The sequence below is a fragment of the Nicotiana sylvestris genome, chromosome 6 (genome assembly GCF_000393655.2).
Source record: "Nicotiana sylvestris chromosome 6, ASM39365v2, whole genome shotgun sequence".
Taxonomy (NCBI): Eukaryota; Viridiplantae; Streptophyta; class Magnoliopsida; order Solanales; family Solanaceae; genus Nicotiana; species Nicotiana sylvestris.
The window spans coordinates 29156737-29180157 of NC_091062.1; the positions used below are offsets into that span (position 1 = coordinate 29156737).

At 34.2% G+C, this 23421-nt stretch overlaps 2 protein-coding genes and 1 pseudogene across 2 annotated transcripts; 1 reads left to right on the forward strand and 2 right to left on the reverse strand.

Annotated features, from left to right (window-relative positions):
- Nucleotides 1-1518: 1518 nt before the first annotated feature.
- On the reverse strand, nucleotides 1519-10910 carry LOC138870412 (cytochrome P450 CYP72A219-like; annotated as a pseudogene).
- A 2367-nt stretch (nucleotides 10911-13277) lies between these two features.
- On the forward strand, nucleotides 13278-17149 carry LOC138870413 (uncharacterized). The gene is made up of 12 exons (XM_070148216.1): nucleotides 13278-13994; nucleotides 14081-14182; nucleotides 14512-14637; nucleotides 14687-14696; nucleotides 14884-15131; nucleotides 15174-15456; nucleotides 15744-15950; nucleotides 16058-16153; nucleotides 16269-16273; nucleotides 16371-16620; nucleotides 16884-16951; nucleotides 17126-17149. The coding sequence occupies exons 1-12, from the start codon at nucleotides 13278-13280 to the stop codon at nucleotides 17147-17149; spliced, it is 2136 nt and encodes a 711-aa protein (XP_070004317.1).
- A 4772-nt stretch (nucleotides 17150-21921) lies between these two features.
- Nucleotides 21922-23421, reverse strand: LOC138870414 (uncharacterized). Its single transcript, XM_070148217.1, has 3 exons — nucleotides 23363-23421; nucleotides 22886-23258; nucleotides 21922-22401 (listed from the first exon to the last, which is right to left on the reverse strand). Exons 1-3 carry the CDS (start codon nucleotides 23419-23421, stop codon nucleotides 21922-21924), a joined length of 912 nt encoding a protein of 303 aa, XP_070004318.1.

Genomic DNA, 23421 nt, shown 5'->3' on the forward strand with positions numbered 1-23421 from the left:
TTGCTGCTTCTATCATCGCACGTTCTTGATTACCTGCCATCACTGTTGGCTGTGGTTGAACTTGAATGTCCAACTCTCTTTCTGTTTTGTTTCTAGCTTCCCACTCCTTTCTTGTTCTATGAATTGTTCGTTCAATTTCAGGATCAAAAGGGAAGAGGTTGTTTGTGCTTCTACTCCTCCGCATTCAAGAGAAGAGCCTGCGCAACACAAACAAAATAGATGGAAAATTTAGGTTTTTTTATTTTATTTTTTTATTTTTTATCAACACCTAATAAAATTTTAAAACAGTCAAGTAGCTAATTTCAACTTCCCCGGCAACGGCGCCAAAAACTTGTTGCCACCAAAACACTCACGCAAGTGCACGCGATCGACAAGTAATATAGTAGTAAGTAGAGTATCGTTCCCACGAGGAATTGTGATCAACTTATCGACTGATGTAGACTCAAACAATTATCAATTCAAGCTAAATTATCACAAAATATATAAAGAACCAATTTACAACTTACTTAATAATTGCACAATAATTCAACACAAAATTACTACACCAATTACACAATATTTTGATAACAATTTTGGTAAAGATATTCCAGGGTCATGGACTTGCTAGAGATCATGCTACTATTTTAGCTTAAGATTGATTTATTGAATTATCCGGGTTATTGATTATAGGGTTAATAATATTCATAAGAATCTTTCGAGTTCTTATGCATCTATTCAAGTTAAACTAATACCTATATGTCTATGGTATTAATATTAGCAAGAATACATTTACAACTCCTATTTTTCAACCAAACAAGACAATTAAGTATATGTCTATCTTAATTGCAAATCTTTCACCCGATGCCCAGGATCCGGATCTTGCTCTATTTGATTCTATATGCAATCAAGAATTTTCTTTTTCAAGTTTAACTCAAGATTCGTAAATAATATTTCACTGTTAGCTACGCAGTAAAATAATTAAAAGCGGAATCAAATAAACAACCCATAACGATAGATTCAAGATCTTCAATCTAAGCTTCAAACAACAAGATCATCTAACATCCATGACCCAAGAATACTAGAGTTTTTAGCTACTCATAATTATACAAATAACAACAATAAAAATCTTTAAACATAATATACGTAAATACTAAGAGAAGGTTTAGAAAAACTCTTTCAATCTTTGCTCCAAGTTGATGTTCCTATTGATTTTTGATAGTTGAAGATGAGTTTCCTCCTCCTTCTCTCTCTAAAAATCAGATCTTCCACTCTCCATCAGCTTAACTCCAATAATGGAGTTCTTGCTTTATGTAAATTGAGTGAGATTATGAAGAAATTCCAATTTTACCCCTTTAAACAACCTTTCCCGAAATCTGGACTAGCGCGGCCGCGCACCTGACCGCGCTAGTCCAGTTGTCCCTTATTCTTGATTCTTTTCTTGTTCTTCCACCATAATTAATTCCGAGGGGTTTTTCATTTATTGCTCCAAAATGGTTCCAATCATATTTGATTACGTAATATACGCTTCTTTACCTGAAATGTATACAATTCACTATTAAAGCCCATAATTTATCAATTAATCACAATATATCATTGGAATATCATCAAGCAGAAGCATAAACAATAGCTAAATCACCCAGATTTCGCTTATTATCATCCTTGCATCTTGAGTAAAATGTTTATTGGTTGAACTCTGAGATCATAGGCAAAGATGATGATTTAAAGAACTACTAAGTACAGTATGTACTTAATATCGTATTTCTTGACGGTTTGAAACATGTGAGGTATCACTCTAGGAAGAATGATGTAACATATTGAAATAGATAGATGTATGCTGCAACACTGAAAGGTATATTGATGACTATATATAAAAACATCAGGTCAAATTAATATGCTGTCAAACTAGTATAGGAACTGAATTCCTCGGATAGCTTATTCTCACAGGACTTGATTTGTCATCAAACTACAGCCTGTGCATTATTAGGGGAGCACTATATTTGAGTTTCAAAGTGACCATAGTGTATGGAGAGTGTGTATAAGATGGAGAGAGCTCGAAGGAGAAGCGTTGTAGAATCATAGTTATAGCCATTTTTGCTTCCAAAATCGCGAAGTTTTGCCCAATGCATTTTCGTGGTCCTGCACCAAATGGAAAATATATCATTTGCCCCTTTGTTGCCTTTGCTACCCCTTCGCTAAATCTCTCCAGATTGAACTCCTTTGCATCTTCACCCCAAATTTCTTGTCATGATGCGATAAGATTGTTGGTATAAAGAGCAGTGCACCCTTTGGCAAATCTAGTTCCCCTAATTTTGTCTCTTCCTTAGTCCTTCGAGTACGAGTTGCTATTGGTGGATATAACCTTAAAGACTCGTACAAAATCATCGTCACCTGAGAAATAAAATAAATTGTAAATATTATTATCAGGGGTGTTCTTTTCATTGAAGTTCTATCTACATTGTGAACAAACTAAAATGTACTGCAATCTTTCTACAAATCTTGTTGATGGAAGCTAATAGATGTCTTGAATTTAGTCATGAGGTATACTGGTTAAAACATAAAAATGTAGTACAACTGGTTTTTATTGTTGCCATTTTCAATTTTAACTAACAACTGAGATTGTTGAAGTTTGGCAAAATGCCAAAGTCCCACATCGGTTGGGAGAAGAGTTGGGGGGATTTTCCCCCTATAAAAGAAGGCCTAATGTTTAGGATTTAAACACACCTCTCATTTGCCTTCTTATCTTCTTAAGACATTTGTATCTTCTCTCTTTAGTATTATTTCACTTGTATTTTTGGAGTGAAATAAAATATTGGTTGTGTCCGAGCAGTAGGCAAAATTAGCCGAACCTCGTAAATTCTGGTGTTCCTTTTATTGTTGCTTTATTGTCTTATTTATTATTTGGTGGCTGTCATAATTTTTGGTATAGTAGTTGTGACTTATTCACACTATATACATTTGGCTTCCGCAACAATTGGTATCAGAGCCAAGGTACTGTCTAAGTATGCTCTGTGGTTGCAGCATAGTCTGATCTTCCACATCAGAAAAGATTTATCTTGGTAACTGAGTCAAGGTTCTGTCTGAGTATGCTCTGTGGTTGCAGCTTAGTCTGATCTTCCACACCAGAAAGGAAATAATCTTGATTTGTGTCGTCAGCTATTAAATAATATTTGTGTCAAAGATGGGAGACAATAAACAAGAAGAATCTACATCAAGTGTCAACAATACGTCATCATTGGCATCTTCGCTTATGACAAGAATTGTGTCAAATGCGAAATTTGCGGTAGAAATATTTGACGGGTCCGGACATTTTGGGATGTGGCAAGGCGAGGTTCTAGATGTCCTTTTTCAACAAGGGCTAGATCTGGCCATTGAAGAAAAGAAACCAGATGTTATTGGAGAAGAAGATTGGAAGATTCTCAACCGTGTTGCTTGCGGTACCATTCGATCCTACCTTGCTAGAGAGCAGAAATATCCATACACAAAGGAAACTTCTGCAAGTAAATTATGGAAAGCACTGGAGGATAAATTTTTGAAGAAAAATAGTCAAAATAAATTGTACATGAAGAAGAGACTGTTTCACTTCACCTATGTTCCTGGTACCACGATGAATGAACATATCACCAGTTTCAATAAGTTGGTCACAGATTTGCAAAATATGGATACAACTTATGATGATGGTGACTTGGCCTTGATGTTGTTGGCGTCACTTCCTGATGAGTACGAGCACCTTGAAACTACTCTACTCCATGGAAATGACGAAGTTTCTCTCAGAGAAGTTTGTTCGGCTTTGTACAGCTATGAACAAAGAAAGCGAGAAAAACAGAAGGGCGGAGAAGGAGAAGCACTATTTGTGAGGGGTCGTCCTCAAAATCAAACGAGGACAAAGAAGGGAAGATCCAAGTCAAGATCCAGACCCAGCAAAGATGAATGTGCCTTTTGTCGAGAAAAAGGGCACTGGAAGAAAGACTGTCCGAAGTTGAAGAATAAGGCCAAACATAACAATGGAAAGGCAATTATGGATTCAAATGTAGCTGATTGTGATGATTCAGACTTCTCATTAGTTACAACAGAGTCATCAACATCATCAGACATATGGTTGATGGACTCGGCTTGTAGCTATCATATGTGTCCCAACAGGGACTGGTTTGTGGAATTTCAAGAAGGAGAATATGGAGTCATCCACACAGCGGATAACAGCCCTCTTACCTCATATGGCATTGGTTCAATACGATTAAGGAACCATGATGGAATGATCAGAACATTAACAGATGTTCGATTTGTACCGGATTTGAAGAAGAATCTCATCTCTGTAGGAGCCCTAGAATCAAAAGGGTTCAAAATCATTGCAGAAAATGGAGTGATGAGAGTATGCTCCGGTGCACTAGTGGTAATGAAGGCTAATCGGAAGAATAATAATATGTACCGCTATCGTGGCAGTACAGTTATTGGGACAGCGACAGTGACATCCAGTGACGACAAAGAGGCAGAAGCAACCAAGCTATGGCACATGCGCTTGGGACATGCTGGAGGAAAATCCTTGAAAACTCTATCAGATCAAGGATTGTTAAAAGGAGTAAAGGCTTGCAACTTGGAGTTTTGTGAGCATTGTGTCAAAGGGAAACAGACAAGGGTTAAATTTGGTACAACGATCCATAATACTAAAGGCATTTTGGATTATGTACACTCTGATGTTTGGGGTCCTTCCAAAACACCTTCATTGGGTGGGAAGCACTATTTTGTAACCTTTGTTGATGATTTTTCCCGAAGAGTGTGGGTGTATACAATGAAAAACAAAGATGAAGTGCTGGGAATTTTTCTCAAATGGAAGACGATGGTGGAGAATCAAACAGGCAGGAGGATCAAGTGTATTCGCACAGACAATGGAGGTGAATACAAAAATGATCATTTCAATAAGGTCTGTGAAAATGATGGCATCGTCCGACACTTCACTGTTAGACATACACCACAACAGAATGGAGTGGCAGAACGTATGAACCGGACCTTGCTGGAGAAGGTACGGTGTATGTTGTCCAATGCTGGCTTGGGCAAAGAATTTTGGGCTGAGGCAATTACATATGCATGCCACCTCATTAATCGTCTACCATCTGCTGCTATTGATGGCAAGACACCATTTGAAAAATGGTATGGAAAGCCTGCTGTAGATTATGACTCTTTGCACGTGTTTGGCTCAACTGCATATTATCATGTGACAGAGTCAAAATTGGATCCAAGGGCAAAGAAGGCTATTTTTATGGGAATTACTTCTGGAGTCAAAGGATATCGCTTATGGTGTCCTATGACAAAGAAAGTAATATTCAGCAGGGATGTTACCTTTGATGAATCTGCTATGGTAAATAAGGTAACAGAAGATACCAAACAAAATGAAGGTGCTTTTAAGCAGGTGGAGTTTGAGGGAAAATTTATTTTTCCTACACAAGAAGCAGAGGAGGAAACAAATGAAGATTACCCTTTGGAAGGAGAGTCAGTAGAGGAGATTCCAACTCAGGAACCTCAACAACAACTTGAATCAATAGCAACCAGCAGACCAAAAAGAACAATAACGAAACCTGTTCGTCTCATAGAGACGGTTGCTTGTGCAACCTCAATTGTAGCTGATGATGTTCCTACCACTTATAAAGACGCTGTCCAAAGTTCAGAAGAAGATAAGTGGAGGATTGCCATGAATGATGAAATACAGTCCCTTCATCAGAATCATACATGGAGATTGGCCAATCTCCCGAAGGGAAAGAAAGCAATTGGGTGCAAATGGGTATTTGCAAAGAAAGAAGGATTTCCTAACCAAGTAGATGTTCGCTACAAAGCAAGATTGGTGGCCAAAGGATATGCTCAAAAGGAGGGAATTGATTACAATGAAGTGTTTTCTCCAGTTGTAAAACATTCCTCCATTAGAATTATGTTGGCTTTGGTAGCACAATTGGATTTGGAACTAGTTCAGATGGATGTAAAAACTGCATTTTTACATGGAAACTTGGAGGAGGAAATCTACATGACTCAGCCAGAAGGATTCAAAGTTGCTGGAAAAGAAAATATGGTATGCAAACTTGAAAAATCGTTGTACGGATTGAAACAATCTTCTAGACAATGGTACAAGCGATTTGACGAGTTTATGTTGCGGCAAGGGTACAAGAGAAGCAAATACGATCATTGTGTGTATTTGCGCAAGCTTAAAGATGGTTCCTTTGTATATCTTCTCCTATATGTTGATGATATGTTGATAGCTTCCAAGAATTCAGAAGAAATTGATAAGTTGAAGATTCAACTGAAGAAGGAGTTCGAGATGAAGGATCTGGGTGAGGCAAAGAAAATTCTTGGCATGGAGATAATACGAGATAGACGTTCAAAGAAACTCTGTTTATCTCATAAAGAATATTTGAAGAGAGTACTACAACGTTTTGGCATAGATGACAAGACTAAGCCAGGTAGTACTCCACTTGCTCCCCATTTTAAGCTGAGTACTACTATGTCGCCAAAGGATGAAGCTGAACGAGAGTATATGTCAAAGGTACCATACGCAAATGCTGTTGGTAGCTTGATGTATGCAATGGTCTGTACGAGACCTGACATTTCACAAGCTGTTGGAGTTATTAGCAGATATATGCATAATCCAGGAAAGGAGCATTGACAAGCTGTGAAGTGGATTCTACGGTATATTCATAATACTGTAGATGTTGGGTTAGTTTTTGAACAGGAAGACAATCAGTCTGTAGTTGGATATTGTAATTCAGATTTTGCGGGTGATCTGGACAAACGAAGATCAACTACTGGTTATGTGTTTACTTTTGCAAAGGCACCAGTTAGTTGGAAGTCTACTTTGCAGTCAACAGTTGCTTTATCTACAACAGAGGCAGAGTATATGGCTATTATAAAGGCTGTGAATGAGGCAATTTGGCTTCAAGGATTGCTAAAGGAGCTTGGTGTTGAACAAAAAGGTATCACAATTTTTGTGATAGTCAAAGTGCTATTCAATTAGCGAAGAACCAAGTTTATCATGCAAGGACGAAGCACATTGATGTTCGGTATCATTTTTTACGAGAAATCATAGAAGAAGGTGGAGTCACGATGAAGAAAATTCATACTACAGAGAATCCTGCTGATATGCTGACAAAAGTGGTGACTACGATCAAGTTTCAATATTGTTTGGATTTGATCAACATTGTTGAACACTGAAGATTGAAGATGAAGACACAACTAAAATTTGTTATTGAGAGAGAATTGAAGATGTGGAATTTTGCCAAGGTGGAGATTTGTTGAAGTTTGGCAAAATGCCAAAGTCCCACATCGGTTGGGAGAAGAGTTGGGGGATTTTCCCTCTATAAAAGAAGGCCTAATGTTTAGGATTTAAACACACCTCTCATTTGCCTTCTTATCTTCTTAAGACATTTGTATCTTCTCTCTTTAGTATTATTTCACTTGTATTTTTGAAGTGAAATAAAATATTGGTTGTGTCCGAGGAGTAGGCAAAATTAGCCGAACCTCGTAAATTCTGGTGTTCCTTTTATTGTTGTTTTATTGTCTTATTTATTATTTGGTGGCTGTCATAATTTTTTGGTATAGTAGTTATGACTTATTCACATTATATACATTTGGCTTCCGCAACAAATGTACAGTATAACTTATGATTTACCTTCTAGCCGAGATAATGCATCTAAAAAATTAAAATATACAGTATAACTTTGTCTTCTATGTTTTCTTCTCTTAGCACAAGTTACATAGTTCCTCGATCTCATTTTATATGACATTCTTTCCTTTTCAGTTTGTTTATAGAAAAAGATATATTTCTATATTTGGAAACCTTTAAACTTCTTATTTTACACTTAATGATATGTTCTTATAGAACCGCCATGGCATATCGCTAAGATCACAAGTTCTAAGAATATGTTTAGTATGCGATGAACGTCCTTATTTCTTTCTTAAACTCCGTTTCCAGCAAAACACTACCTTATAAAATGAAACTGCGAGAGTAACAGGCACGAAATCACTTACAATTTTCAGGCGATATAATTCATCAAAAGTTGGTTTACCACTTTCAAAGGCTTGAAAAACTTCCTCCCTAGCACGTTCTTGCCATTCTGGATTTCTCCCTAACAAAATCATTGTCCACACAAGCAATACTGATGTAGTCTCTTGCCCAGCAAAATAGAATAATTTGCACTCTTCAATTACTTCAAGTATACTCATTCCAAACTTTTTATTACTATGTTCTTCAATTTCTATAGAATTTGACTCTAATAATATACCCAATAGGTCATCATTGAGGGCCTTGCCATTGCCTTCTTCTTTTGCCTTTAATCTGTTGTCAATTAGACGCGTAATTGTTTCTCGTACTTCCTTTTCACATTCTTTCATTCTTTTGTTCATTTTACTGGGAAAAATCTGCAAATTAAAGGAAAAGTAAGTAAATATTAAAGGTGAAACGTCTTGGTGTGCTTCAATAGTTGGAGTTTGTCTTAGAAAAACAGATTTCGGACTGCCATGGCTGAAGGCCATGAAGCTCAGAGAAGATGAGGAAACTTCGAGAGAATTTCAGATTGGGAGAAATATTTCTCATTAGTTAGAAATCAGAAGTAGTGCGCCTATATACAAGATAATGTGTTTGCACAGTTGTCATCTACCACTATTTACCTAAGCTACCACTAGCTAATATCCAGACATCAACTAACATCCTAACTAACTAATTGCAATAATAGACATAGCCAATCCTAACAAATATGGCTACTAGTTAAATAATTACAATGCAATTCTAATCTTAACCGTTTCAAAATATTTAATGTTTTAAATTAAATATTTTTATTGTTCCAATAAGTAAAATATTTAACGAGCGAGATATTTAATAGGTGATAAATGATATATTAAGGATATAATTAAGTAAGTGAAAGTATTTTTTATAACAACCTACGTTTTTAGAGTTGCTTACACAACTCAACATGGTATCAATAGCAAGTAGAGATCCCAGATTGGAATCTCACTACCACTCATTACCACCAAAAAATTCAAGTGCATCTTATCTATTAAAAAATATTAGTCCCACACATGAAAAGGTAAGTCGAAGATACAATAATTAAATAAAAGTGAAATCCCACTATCAGTTTAATGTGATAAATGAAATGATCATCTCATAATTCAATATAATTTAGAAAAATAATTTTATAATTACGATGAATTATTAAAATTCAGCTATGATGCCAGAAAATCTAAGAAACTGCCAACAATGAAATATGATAATATTTAATAAACTGTATATTTATCTCGTTAACTTGTACAACACACATTTCATCTAACCTAAAATATATTTTTTTTAATAAAGAAAAGTTGTCACATATAATATTGGGAGAAATTTAAAAATAGTCAGATTTATAAGTGGTCATTAAAAAATAGCCACAGTTTTAAAAGTAATCGAAATTTAGCAACTTCTCATGTAAAGATAAATCTGAATAAAAATACTGTTCAAAATCCGAAAAATACTCCAGCATAATATAGTGGAGTTCCAATATAATATACCGGTCCAGCATAATATACTGGAGTTTGGAGCACCGGTGCTCCAGTATATTATACTGGAACCAGCAAAGTATACCGGTCCAGCATAATATGCTGGAAGTTCATATACAAGTGCACCGAACTCCAGTATATTATGCTGGACAGATCTCTGTTGCAGCAAAATAGTGGCTATTTTTCATTGACTTTGTAAACGCTGGCTATTTTTGAATGATCAGTCCGAAAACTGACCAGACCGTGCTATTTTAACTATAATATTGAAATCTTTTTTTCGTTCAAAGGCTAGCACCATTGGAGGGAAGTCCTTATCTCATCCCTACTAGATAAAATTATGACACCATGTGCATTAGTATAAAAGATTTAAGGCTCTATAGTTTAGACTAAATCAAATTAATTTGTCATAGTAAATGATAAGATAAAGTGAAGAATGTACTATTTAACTACTCCCTCCGGTCCATTTAAAGTGATTTTTTGGTTTTTTTGGTGGTGCACAATATTTAATTTTTTTAAATATCAAGAAGGAATTAATTTTTGTTCCTGTTGTCCTTGGGGTAAAGAGCCTATGAATAGTTTGTTATATTTTCAATGAGTAAATTAAGGTTAATATAGTCAAATTCATTATTAATTAATGCTAAAAGATAAATTCCTTAGTAGGTGTGAAAAGAGCCCAATTTTTTTTAAAGTGGACCGGATGGAGTAATAAAATTACTCCCTTTGTTCACTTTTACTTGGCATGTATACTAAAAATAGATTTTTATTTTTACTTGTCATTTTACGCATATCAAGAGAAGATAAATTTTTTTTTCCTGTTGTACCCACATTATTTATAACTCATTTTAAATTATTTTCTCAAATTCAATAAAATATGTATTAATTAATATGGGTATCAAGGGGCTTGAAAAGTCAAAACGTGCCAAATAAAAGCGAACAGAAAGAGTATAAGTAAAGACACGAAAAATTTGGCATGGTCAAAAGTCTCCAATCAAAGCAAGGTTATAGTTGACTTATCTTTAATTTACCTCAAAACTTTCGCTCTAAGAAGAACAATATGACTGAAATCACTCAAAGCAAAAATCTTTAGACATACCATATTTTTGGATGATTTCAAGATAATAAGGAATAATTCTTGGGGCTACTTCATTTGATAGATTGATGATGGGCTTTGAATTCATTTCCTTGAGACTTTTGGACAATTCTTTCATATCTCCATAGAATAGCCTGTAGGAATTTCCCTTGAGTCCCTGTTGTCTGAGGCAATTCTCCAGTTTCTTTGGCTTAATCCATATCCACTTCAACACTTCCCATGCTTTATATACCAAGAAAATTATCAAACAGATTGCTGCAATTTTACTGTTGTGAGCATTTCCCATTTCTTGCCATATGATGAAAGTAGAATTCATTTGGGCTTTCTTACATCACCTCCGAAATGTATAATTTATGCAAAAAACGAAATGGCCATCTTATTGGACTAAGATCCAGATTTGACCAGACCAAATAAGACAAAGAAAAGGTACTTATGTGACGTAATTTACTTGGCCCGGGTTTAAAAAAAAAAAAAAAAAGGGGAGCCTTGAACCGTATGGTCCAAAAAATTTAAAGGATAAAAGTTTGTGAGAATATAATATTTCTGTGGTTATAAAATTTTTCCATTAAGATAAAACAAAAAGTTTAAAGTTAAATTATTTTCAAAGGTTTTCTCATTAATCGGCCAAATGAGAAGTGCTTTTTTCAAAAGTGTTTATCAAAAAAGTACTTTTGAAGAAAAACAGTATGTATTTGACTAATCAATTTGAAAAGTACTTTTGACCAATAATTTTTATTTAGCCAAGTTTTGTCAAATTACGAATAAGGACGTAGAAAGATTTGCTTAATAGTAATGTTATATAAATAGATAAATAATCACAAATATTTATTAGTATTAAAGATAATAATTAAAAAATTTATTTTATTTAAGTAAAATATAAAAAAATTGAAAAGTACTTATTCTTTTAAGATAATTTAAATATATCAAAAAATCATTCAACAAATATGAAAGCTCATCCCAAAAGTCATTATCTAGTACTTAATAGTTTAAACTAAGGTTATTTTGGTATGTATAATATTTTGCTAAGGGTATTATTTGTAGAAAGAAAAGTCAAAACTGCTTCTGCTTTTGGGGAGAAGCTGCATTTCTTTTGGAAGGCCGAATTGAATACAATATATACAGCCGAATTAAATAGAGCGATATACATCCTATTTCTTGATTTTTTGTGTTTGAATACAACTGACTTCAATACAGTGAAATTAAATACAATGTAAACTATATAAACTAATACATCTGAATTAAATACTGTGTATACAATCGAACTAAATACAACGACAAACATCCCATGACAAGCAATTAGTAGCTACAGAATGCAGTAGCTAAATTATAGCCACGCCCAGCAATATGCCTCCAAACAATACTGATTTCTGAAAGTTCCCCTATTAGAATTGGGATATGCTTTCAGATTGAGAAATTTGGGCAGGCTTAGAATTTACTTCAACTGACCGTAAAAATTGCATGGGGTGCCCCTTTTCAACCTGTAGCCGCTTTGTCTTTCTGTTTGCACCCGTACTCGTTTTTTTGTAAAAAGCCTTTTAAAAAAGACTATTTTGCCCTTCTTCATTAAAAGACTACTTTCTCTCCAAGTATACGCTAGTTCTCTACTGTCTCTATCTCTCTCTCCCGTTATTCGCGTTTTTTGATTTGTTCATTTCTAAAATCAAACGGTTTTTGTGTTGTTTTGATTTTTCAACTGCTAGTCGTCGTTGTTCTCACATTACGATTTAATCACAGGTACACTACATTAACTTTCTAGGTTTTATTTTACGATTTCTGGGGTTTATTTCTGGTTTTGGTTTTAATAGTCATGTATTTATGATTAAATAGTTTCTTAGGGTTTAGTTTGATAAGTGCATTAGTTTTATATTTATGATTGTGTTTTTAGGTTTTTTGAACGAGTTTTTATGTTGTTGATGAAAATTCTATAAATTCTTCAGTGATTAGACGTCCAAATTTTTAAAAATTTTGAGAGTTAAATAGATGATACTATTAAAGTGATGATACCTTAGATAGGAGCTGAAGTTTTTTTTCATGTTTTGGCATTATTTTTGGATTTGAATTTGTGTTTTGTTTTTTGTAAAAACTACAGCATGTTGCTGGATGTTTTGTGTTTTGTAACTGTTAAACTTCAGCTTTAGGAGCTGAAGTTTTTGTTTTTTGTTACTGGTGAACTTCAACTCTAGAGCTGAAGTTTTTGTTTTGTAACTGTCGAACTTCAGCTCTAGAGCTGAAGTTTTTGTTTTGTAATTGTCGAACTTCAACTCTATAGCTGAAGTTTTTGTTTTGTAACTTCAGTTCTATAGCTGAAGTTTTTATTTTGTAACTGTCGAACTTCAGCCTTCTTAGAGATTTGAAGTTTTAACTGATCTTTTTGATAATGTCCTGATGTTATTTTTTGTATGTTTTACTTTTTTTTGAAAAGATGGCACCTAAAACACCTAAAGATCCTAATGCAGCTAAAGCACGCAAAGCAGCTAATGCCCCTAGAGCACCTAAAACACCTAGACAACCTATAATACCCACAGGTCCTTATGTCTCTGTTCCTCCACCTACAAGACCAGGACAAAGATATTTTGAGTTTCGAGATTGGTTTAACTGTAAGGGTTACTGGAAGGGGAACCACGATTTGAAGAATTTAATTGCAACTTTCTTGACTCCTACACAACGGAATAAGCTTAATAATGGTACATTTTGATACATTATGGCTATGGAGAATTTCAAATGCAGCATGAAGTTGGTTCATTGTTTGTGTCTTTCTCGAATATTTACGAATGATCGAGACTCGATTAGTTTCAAGATTTTTGGCCATGATGTTTCATTCACCCTTGAAGACTTTCACATTATGTGTGGTTTGCGGATCACAACACATAATATTGAAAAATCAATTAATCGAGAGAGCAGTATTCTGAAGCGCTATTTTGGTAAGTCCAAGGGTGTGACTTTGAAGGATATTCGAGATTTTATGACTCGGAATGAAATTCCAAAGAATGTTGCGAATCATATACACGTATGCGAGAGCAATGATGATGCTGTGAAGCTTATGGAAATTCTTGTTGTAGAGTCTATTTTGTTTGGGAAAAAGACCGAGTCATCTGTGATGGAGGAGTATGCATCTATTGTTGAAGATGATAAGGTTTGTACTGAATATCCTTGGGGTAATGTGGCTTATGAGAAGCTCATTTACTCACTGAAACATGCATTGGACAAGCAGAACAAATTACATTCAACTGAGTATAAAATTGGTGTATTTCTATATCCGTTATGTTCTTGGTTCTATGAGCGCTTCCCAGATATTCGGGAGAAGTATATAAGAGAGGATGAGTACCTTGATACCCCTCAGGTTCCTAGAATGTTACGTTATGTATGTGTGGGAGAGCCTAAATTTCCCGAACTTTTTGATATGTTCAGTAGTCATGAAGTAAGTTACTTTTTTTTTGTCTTTATGTTAATATGTTGACGTATTAGTTTTTTTCTTCTCATAATATACTTTTTTGTATTAAACAGATATATCGTAGCTTTAGGGTATTGGATATAATTCCTATAGAAGAGGAATTGAATTCAATGCCTTTAATTGGACAATTACCATGCAGCCAGATTCGTTCAAAGGTACTTAACGTGGTTCCTTCAACTGGTGAATCGCCACGTACTCTGAGTTGATCAAAAGAATCGAATCAAACTCCTGTTATTGGTGAATCACCACCTAGTCGGAGTCGATCAAAAAAAGCGAATCGAACTCCTTTTATTGGCGAATCATCTCGTAACTAGAGTCGTTCTAACCGTTCTACAAGTGACTTTGATGACAATGAATTACTCGACACAATATGTTCTGTAAGTTTTGATCTGAAGTTTTTTGGTTTTGTTTTTGTAAAAGTTCAACATGTTTTTGAGCTGAAGTTTTCCTCTATATCTGAATTTTTGTTGCGTGTCTATTCTAGAGGTTAACGATGGAGGTTCAAAGGCATGCAGAAAAAGAAAGAAGCACGATCGTGAAAGAAGTTTTCGATAAGTTTAAAAAGGAGGAGCGATTTGCTATTGTGGATGCGGTTTTTGTAAAAGTGAAGGTAAGCTAATTTATAGAGAAGTCTTTTTATTTCTGCTGATGTTATTCAGATTAATCATTGTTAGTAATTTTTTTTTTCTAGGAATATTTCGATGAAAAGTTTGAATAGTTGTTTAAGATTGTCAACAAATCAAATGGAATGGACGATGACAATTTTGATTTGAGTAACCATCGAAAATATGATGGGGGAACGACTGTTACGAACATCCATCGGATAATAATATTGTTGATGATGCATCAAAAAAAGTCGTAGAGGTAAATGCTACACGTGAGGAAGTGGCTTTTGAAGGCGATCAACATGTTCAAGAACAAGTTGAAGAGGAACGTTCCAGTGCTAATAGATTGAGCAGAGATGGAAATGATGAAGCAGAGTTATCAACTGAGAATATTGGAAGCAAGAAAGGTGCAGATAATCAAGTTGTTGAGACTGAAGAACATACTGCTCATGATGTATTGCATAAAGTCGCAGATGATAATGCTACACGTAAGGAAGCGGTTGTTGAAGGCGATGAACATGTTCAACAACATGGTGGATAGGAACAATCTAGTGTTTGTAGACATAGTAAAGATGGAAATGATGAAGAGTTAACAACTGAGAAAGGTGCAGATGATCAAGTTGTTGGCACTGAAAAACATGCATTGGAAAGTGATATTGCAAAAGGCAAATTGTTTGGCGATGGAGATCAAGCACTTGTTGGTACTTTAGAACTGAAAGCGAGTGATGTGTCTAGCACTATTTGGAAAGGCGATCGGTATGGAGGAGCACTAACTATTTGCAAAGAACTTCTAGGTGGTGATACACAGGAAATTGTTACTACAGGTATAAAGTGTGAAGTTTATAATATTTCAATGATACCTTAGATAGGAGCTGAAGTTTTGTTTTATGTTTTGTGTTTTTTGTAAAAACTACAGCATGTTTTTTTGCTGAATGTTTTGTTTTGTAACTGGTGAACTTCAGCTCTAGAGCTGAAGTTTTTGTTTTTGTAACTGTCGAGCTGAAGTTTTTTTTTGTAACTGGCAAACTTCAGCCTTTATATAAATTTTTTCTATGTTATATATATATAGAAAAACTAGTTGATCTATTTCCCACTCTTTATGAATATGCAGTGGAAGTTGAAACTAGTTGTGCTTCAATTGACACAACTCAAAAACTCTCTAATGATGGTGAATTGAATGAAGGTAGAGTTGAGAAAAACCTTCCAGAGAATACTCCAATGCTCCTCGACGTTGGTTCACAATTTAATGAAGCTGAAAATGTTGATATCGAGAAAGGCATGCAGCCTGGGAAAACCACAGTGGAAGACAAACGTCAAGGTATTCTATAGATCATGAATTTATTATATTTGATCGAAGTATATTTTTTACAGTTTGAAATTTTACATACTTTATTTTCTTTTTTATGTTTTTGAATGATTTGTCAGAAAGACTCGAGGCAGCTCAAAAAGAATTTGGTGAGCTTATGCAGCTATATGAAAAAGAAAAAATACATAAATTCACACATGTTGCCTTACAGACAGGTGTGAAGTATATTGGTATTATTTTATAAAATTTAGTCAGTATTATTTAGTTTTTTTTTGCATGAAGATACATGATCTGTTGGAATGCAAACACCATCTGTGTCTCAACACTTAGACCAGGTAGTTATTTTCTACAATTCGATTACAAGCTATTTTTTTGCCTAATGTGTGTTTTGTATCAGTTTTATTTATGTTTATATTTTCCTTGCTTTTACAGATCTCATCTGATGCATCGCAACTTCTTCCAAATCCTAAGAGAAAGAAGATTTCCAGTTCTCCTATGTGTGACACCAGTGATATCCCCAACTTCAATTTATGTTCATTTTCACTTGGTAGTACACAAGGTACTGATTCAGAAGGTAATTCTACTGCTGTTGTTGTTCGTGAAGAGAGACACGAACGTCGTGAACAGCAGGGAGTTGGTCAAGCATCTGCCACGATGGTTGTGGGTTTTCCCCCTGTTGTTGGTTAGTTGTGACGGAATAGCAGGAAGAGCAAGCAAAAGGAAAACCAGATAAAAAGGGGAAAAAGATTCGTATGGTGAGTATTTGGTTGAGATCTCCTTACGTAGTTCATAAACAAAAGCAAAGGGGGCAAGATTGGAAAGTAGGAAAGAATACACGAAGGTGTCCCTTCCATTATGTTAATCAAGATAGTGGATTGATGCAAAGATTTATAGAGTGGTTGGAGATGGACGCCAGTGAATATGATTCCAATTGATTCAGATTAGGTGGAGTTGATATTACAAAATCATTCTTTACCGAGCTTATGGATCCTGACTCTGATCTTGTGGATGAAGTAAGTTATTAAGTTTGTTTTTTGAATTGGTTTTCAACTGTATTTCCCAAAAGCTCGGCTTATTTTTTATAGTAAAGTTTTTGTACTATAATTTGGAAAACTTCAGCTTTATTCATAGTAAACCATTGAAGTTGTTATTTTCACATGTTATCATTTGTTGTTGTTCATTTGCAGCATATTGAAGTGGACATATATTAATTGCGCAAAAAATATTGCTATCACCTTCCAAGTTATCCAAAATCAAGATGTGCAGTAATAGATTTACTTTTTGATCAGTATATGACTAAGTTGGATGGTATTCATCCTTCAGTAGAACAGATGGAGATAATTAAAAAAGGAAGCAAAAGAGAATGGAGGATAAAAAAAAGAGCAAATCAAAGAGAAATATGATATCCAGACAACAGACTGAAGAAGAAGAAGAAGAAGAAGAAGAAGAAGAAGAAGAACAACAACAACAAGAAAAAGAAGCGGTTATTCAGCCACTTACGGACTTTAGTTTGTTTGAGGAAGAATCAACGAATGAAAAGTTGGCCAACTACGTAAAAGGCCTCGACCTTTCCTGTGGTATCTCATGGGCATCTGCCAGAAAAGTATTCTTTCCATTTCGACAAGCCAAGGACAGGCCAGAGATCTACGCACCACTTTTTTGAAATTCTGGACTTTAAAGATAAAATTATATATGTGTATGATTCCATGGGCAGTGTAACATATGAACATGTGCTTGAACATGTCAGAATTTATGCCCGGTTGATCCCACACTGTCTCAAGTGCTTGGATTTTAGTGCAGACAATAAATTTTATGGGGAAAGTCCTATGGAAAATTTTTAAATTAAGTGGATGAAGTCACCGCAACAGACTAACAAGTACGTGTTTCACATATGTTTTACCATTCATCTTATGTTTATTATTTTTTGCCCGTGTGTTAACTATTCTTCAATTTCTTTTTCATGTGTTTTTGTAGTGTTGATTGTGGTATATTTGCTCTTAAGTTAATTGATATGCGGTTGAAGAAAAAAGATGTCTTCAATTTCGATCAAAGTCAGTCATTGACATTCAAGAGAGAATTGGCTGCCAATCTTTAGGCTCATGGAAAGTGGAAAAAAGATAGAGGCTATGAAACTCCAGAAGAACAAGAAGGACATGATTATGGAGATTCTGAAGAGACTGTGTGAATTTTTTGATTAGAGGATTGGTTGAACATAATTTGGATTTTGTGAATATACATTAATTATTTTTTTAGTTCACTTTTGTTCATACAAATATGTTTGTGTCTTTTATCATGAATTTTAAGTACATTTTTGTTGAAAAAACTTAAGCATGAAGTAAATGACTTATGCTTTTTAAGCTGAAGTTTTGGTTAAAAGTCATAACAAAAGTGTCTATTGTAGGACAAAAAATCAGCTTATGAAGTACTGAAGTTTTTGAAAAAGCTTTACGACAAAAACTATTGAATCCAACATAAAAACTTCAGCTTATCAGGTGCTAAAGTTTTTAGAAATACACTAAAAACTTCAGCACATTGGGCTGAGGTTTTTTGAAAAAGGTTTACAAAAACTATTAAATCCAACACAAAAATTTCAGCTTATCAGGTGCTGAAGCTTTTAGAAATACACTAAAAAACTTCAGCACATTGGGCTGAAGTTTTTTGAAAAAGCTTTACGACAAAAACTATTGACTCCAACACAAAAACTTCAGCTTATCAGGTGCTGAAGTTTTTAAAAATATACTAAAAAACTTCAGCACATTGGGCTGAAGTTTTTTGAAAAAGTTTTACGGCAAAAACTATTAAATCCAACACAAAAACTTCAGCTTATCAGGTGCTGAAGTTATGAGAAATACACTAAAAAAACGTCAGCACATTGGTCCGAAGTTTCTTGAAAAAGCTTTACGACAAAAACTTTAGCATGTTTTGGCATTTTTTTAACTTGATACTTATCTTTTTTGCATTTTCTAGCTACTTTTTGTCATTTATCACATATATCACCTACTTTTTGTGGCTTTATTTTTTACTATTTTTGTTATTGCATTTATAACTTACTTATTTTGCCAACTACTTATCTTGTTACATTCAATTTCACTGAACAATAAACAGTTAACAATCGCTTCAGCATTTATAGATATTAAATTGATTAGGTGCACTCTTTGGCTATATTAACAATCTCTTCACTTGAAAATTTCATAGTCATCCATAGACTTTTATCATATTTCTTTAAATTTGCATTCAAAGAAAAACAAGAAAATGTTAGCCAAAGACATGCTTATTGGGTGTAGCAGGGAGTTCATGGGAAGCAAAGATAATGACGAAAAAGTCGAAATACTTCATATGTGAAGGAAAGTGGCCAGATCAAAAACTCGAGCTCCAGGACAATTTGCTCTTTTTACTAGTTGATAAATCTAATTTTTAGAAAAAAGAGCAAATTTTCCGGGGCTCGAGTTTTTGATGTGGCCACTCTCCGTCACATATGAAGTATTTTTGACTTTTCCTTCATTATCTTTGCTTCCCACGAATTCCCAGCTACACACCAGTTAGCAAGTCTTTGACCAATATTTTCTTGTTTTTTTCTTATGAAAGAAGACGGGAGTTGCTAAAAAAAATCATAGTACTAAACTTCATCAACCTGTGTTTGACAGAAAACGCTTTGGTGGAATTAAATTTGGTGAAATGGAGCGTGACTGTCTTATAGCTCATGGTGCTGTAGCGAATTTGCATGAACGTCTTTTCTGTGAATCAGTTGAAGACATAGTGAAGGTTCATGGAATGTGGTTAAGAAACCCAAGAAGAACAACTAGGACATGACTATGGAGAATATGAAGACACTCTATGAATTTTTTGAATAGAGAATAACTTGTAAACAAAAAACGAATTTTTTTTTCCAAAGATGTAAGTGAATACAAAATTGGATTTTGTGAATCATTATTTTGTGTGAATTATGTGGTGTCTTTTAAATTTTTGTTCTATTCGCATTAATTAGTTTTTTAGTTGACTTGGATTGATTCAAATATGTTTGTGTCTTTTTTGGTGAATTTCAAGTATATTTTTGTTGAAATTCAACATGCTAAACTTGAGCATAAAGTAAATAACTTCTATTTTTTAAGCTGAAGTTTTGGTTAAAAGTCATAACAAAAGTATCAAATATATGACAAAAACTTCAGCTCATCACTAAATACACTAAATAACTTCAGCAGTTTCTGCGTAAGTTATTTGAAAAAGCTTAACGACAAAAACTATCAAGTCCAAGACAAAAACTTCAGCTTATCATATGCTGAAGTTTTTAGAAATGAACTAAATAACGTCAGCACATTGGACTGAAGATTTTGAAAAAGCTTTACGACAAAACTATTGAATCCACGATGAATAACTTCAGCTTATAATGTGCTGAAGTTTTTAGAAATGAACTATATAACTTCAGCACATTGGGCTGAAGATTTTGAAAAAGCTTATGACAAAAACTTCAGCATGTTTTGGTATTTTTTTAAGCTGATACTTATCTTTTTTGCATTTACTATCTACTTTTTTAGGCTGAAGTTATTTTTTTAATATAGAAAAATTGTGGGCTTATTAGGGCTGAAGTTACATTTCTTTTTGCATTTACCACATACTTGTTTTACCACATACTTATCTTGTTTCATTCAATTTCTATGAACGTAAAACAGTAAAAACAACTGAAAAGTTACTTTTACATTTATAGATATTAAATTGATTAGGTGAACTCTTTGTCTATATTAACGATCTCTTCACTTGAAAATTTTATAGTCATTTATATACTTCCATCATATTTCTTTAACATCCTTAGTTTTTCTGCTTTTGTTAAAGAAAAAATGTCTGGTGCAAGCGGAAGTAGGAAGCCTAATATGGATGAAATTATGCAGAAGTGGGAGACTTTGAAGTGTGAGTGGTACAATAACAAACTGATGGCTAATCTTATGCTTTTGTGGGATCAAATAAAGGCTGAATGGGAGAGAATTAGGCCACAGTTCTTTGCCAATGAATCATTTCAGAACAGGCTTAACCTAGAACGTAGTTGTGTAGGTTATTCAACCTCGTTCGACAAGGTTGTGCAGCAGTTTGATAGTTTTAAGTTTCCCATCGAGGACGACTATTCCAAGCTGCAAAACAACCCAAAGACTCTTCTTTCTCTTATGGACAGAATAATCGTCGAACAAAGTCAGTTGTGTGATGAATTCAACAAGTTGAAGAATGATCTCGTTGGACTCTATGGTCTTTTGCCTGAGTACCCTATAGTTATCTCCGATACTGATGATGATGATGAGATATTTAGAGAAATTGAGGAGTACTGTGATGATGGTGATGATTGTTAGTGTTTGTAATCCTTTTTTATGTTTTAATGCTGTGCTTTTTTGTTTACTTCAGCCCATAGAGCTGAAGTTTTTAAGTTCATTTTGTATAACTTCAGCCCAGAGAGCTGAAGTTTTGTTTGTACTTTGTGTGTTGTTCTCATCTTTTTTTATATCAATGTAATTGTCATCCTCTTTCTTCTTAGTTTTCTATTGCATTATCCTTGTTATTTGTTGGTATTTGCTTTATACTTCTTAGTTGGTTTTTATGTTTAGTTTTTGTAATTCTTTTTTATGTTTTTATACTGTGCTTTTTTGTTTACTTCAGCATATTCGAGAATATATTAAGTTCTTTTTCTATAACTTCAGCTTAGAGATGCTGAAGCTTTTGTTTGTACATGCATTTCTTTTGTGTGATGTACGCGTATGTGTGTGTGTGTTTGTTTGTTTAAGGATATGTATTTTACATACTGTAACCTGAAGTTTTTTCTCGCAGAAGTCATTGCGTACTTTTTTAAAATACAACCAAACCTGTAAGCCTGCGCAACAAAAATATGTGATTTGTACTTTAGCAGTATATAAAATAGTACAAGAGGTTATTTTTTTATTCGTATGGGAAAAATCACATTTCAATTATGTCATACAATAATGAAAGTCTAAATTCAGACCAAGGATTATTGAAGGTTGGAGTAATTTGCAGTGTGTTTCTTAGAATATGGATGAGGTGCTGGAGAAGACAAGCAAGTTGTTCTGTTATGCCCAACTTGTTTACATCGACTGCATTTGGTAGACTTGAATGGTACTGATTCAGTTGCAGGTATATGCCTCTTCTTTTGTCTTCTTCCTTGTAAAATCTCTACATCAGGAGGTTTTATGATCTCAGATTGTACATGTTGTGGTATATCCCATGATACTTGATCTCCCACGGTATTCACATGTCCTTCATATGTTTTCAACCATGTTTCCTTTGAATACCAATTTGAGCAGTAATCAGATTTCTGCAAATATCTCTTATTAATAGCAATAATTGCATGTGGACAGGGTAATTCATCAAGTTGGAATTCCAGGCAGTCAGAAGTTATCTTCTTTAAGTCCACAATGAATTCAATTCCTTCACTATTTATTCTAAAAAACATTGAGTCAAGGTTGAACACCTAACAAGGAATAAAAAATTAAGACAAGCTATATTAGTGTATTGTTGCTTCAAAAAGAAAAAGTATGAATATTTTTAAATGTAAGCAGTAAATCACTGCAATAGATATAAAAAGCTGAAGTTAATAAATATACTCACAAACATTTTGCAAGCCAAGTCCATCTTCTTAGTCATCTCTTCTTCTGCCCATATTGATACTATGTGAAAAGTTTCATTTGCCTTTTTTCTCCGTTCGTAAAACCACTCTCCCAACTTTTCTTGGATAAAATCTGACATTCTTAAAATAGGCATTTCTCTCCTTTTTAGTAAAACGAAATTCATTGATTCTACCATGTTTGTTGTTAGCATATTATAACGTCGTCGTGAGAATCACGATCGAGCATGTAATTGTATGTTTTCTTGTCAATACTTTTAAGTTGGGACATTAACTGATTAAAATCTTTACGTTTGTATGACCTTGCAACACTTTGAAAAAGATTTATTACCGTGGCTTTTGCATGTCTTTGCTTTAAATCTTTCTCAAAGTGATAGAGGCAGATACCATGGTGAGCTTCAAGAAAAACTTTTCTAATCCCATTTGCAATCGATTGGTTTCTATCTGACAAGAAAACCAGTTCACGACGGACTTGAGTTGCTTTTCTTATTTCCTCGAAGAACCAAATGTATGCCTCATTGTTTTCTGAATCTCCTACACCAAAACATAGAGGAAAGATTTGATTGTTTGCATCCTTTGATACAACAATAAATAGAACACCACGATATTTTGACTTTAAAAACGTTGCATCTACTGCAATAACGGGTCTACAGTAGGACCAACCAGCTACTGATACCGCAGGAGCAAAGAACATGTAAGCAAATCTGTACAGTGAAACACAAAAAAAAAACAAATCATAAAGTGTGAAGTTTTTCAAATATGAACATTTTTGAAACTTCAGGCTGATGGTTAGTATTATTTTGCTTACCTATTCTGCGCATCTCTTTTTATGCTTGTGTACGTTCCTGGGTTTTTGTCCACTATCAT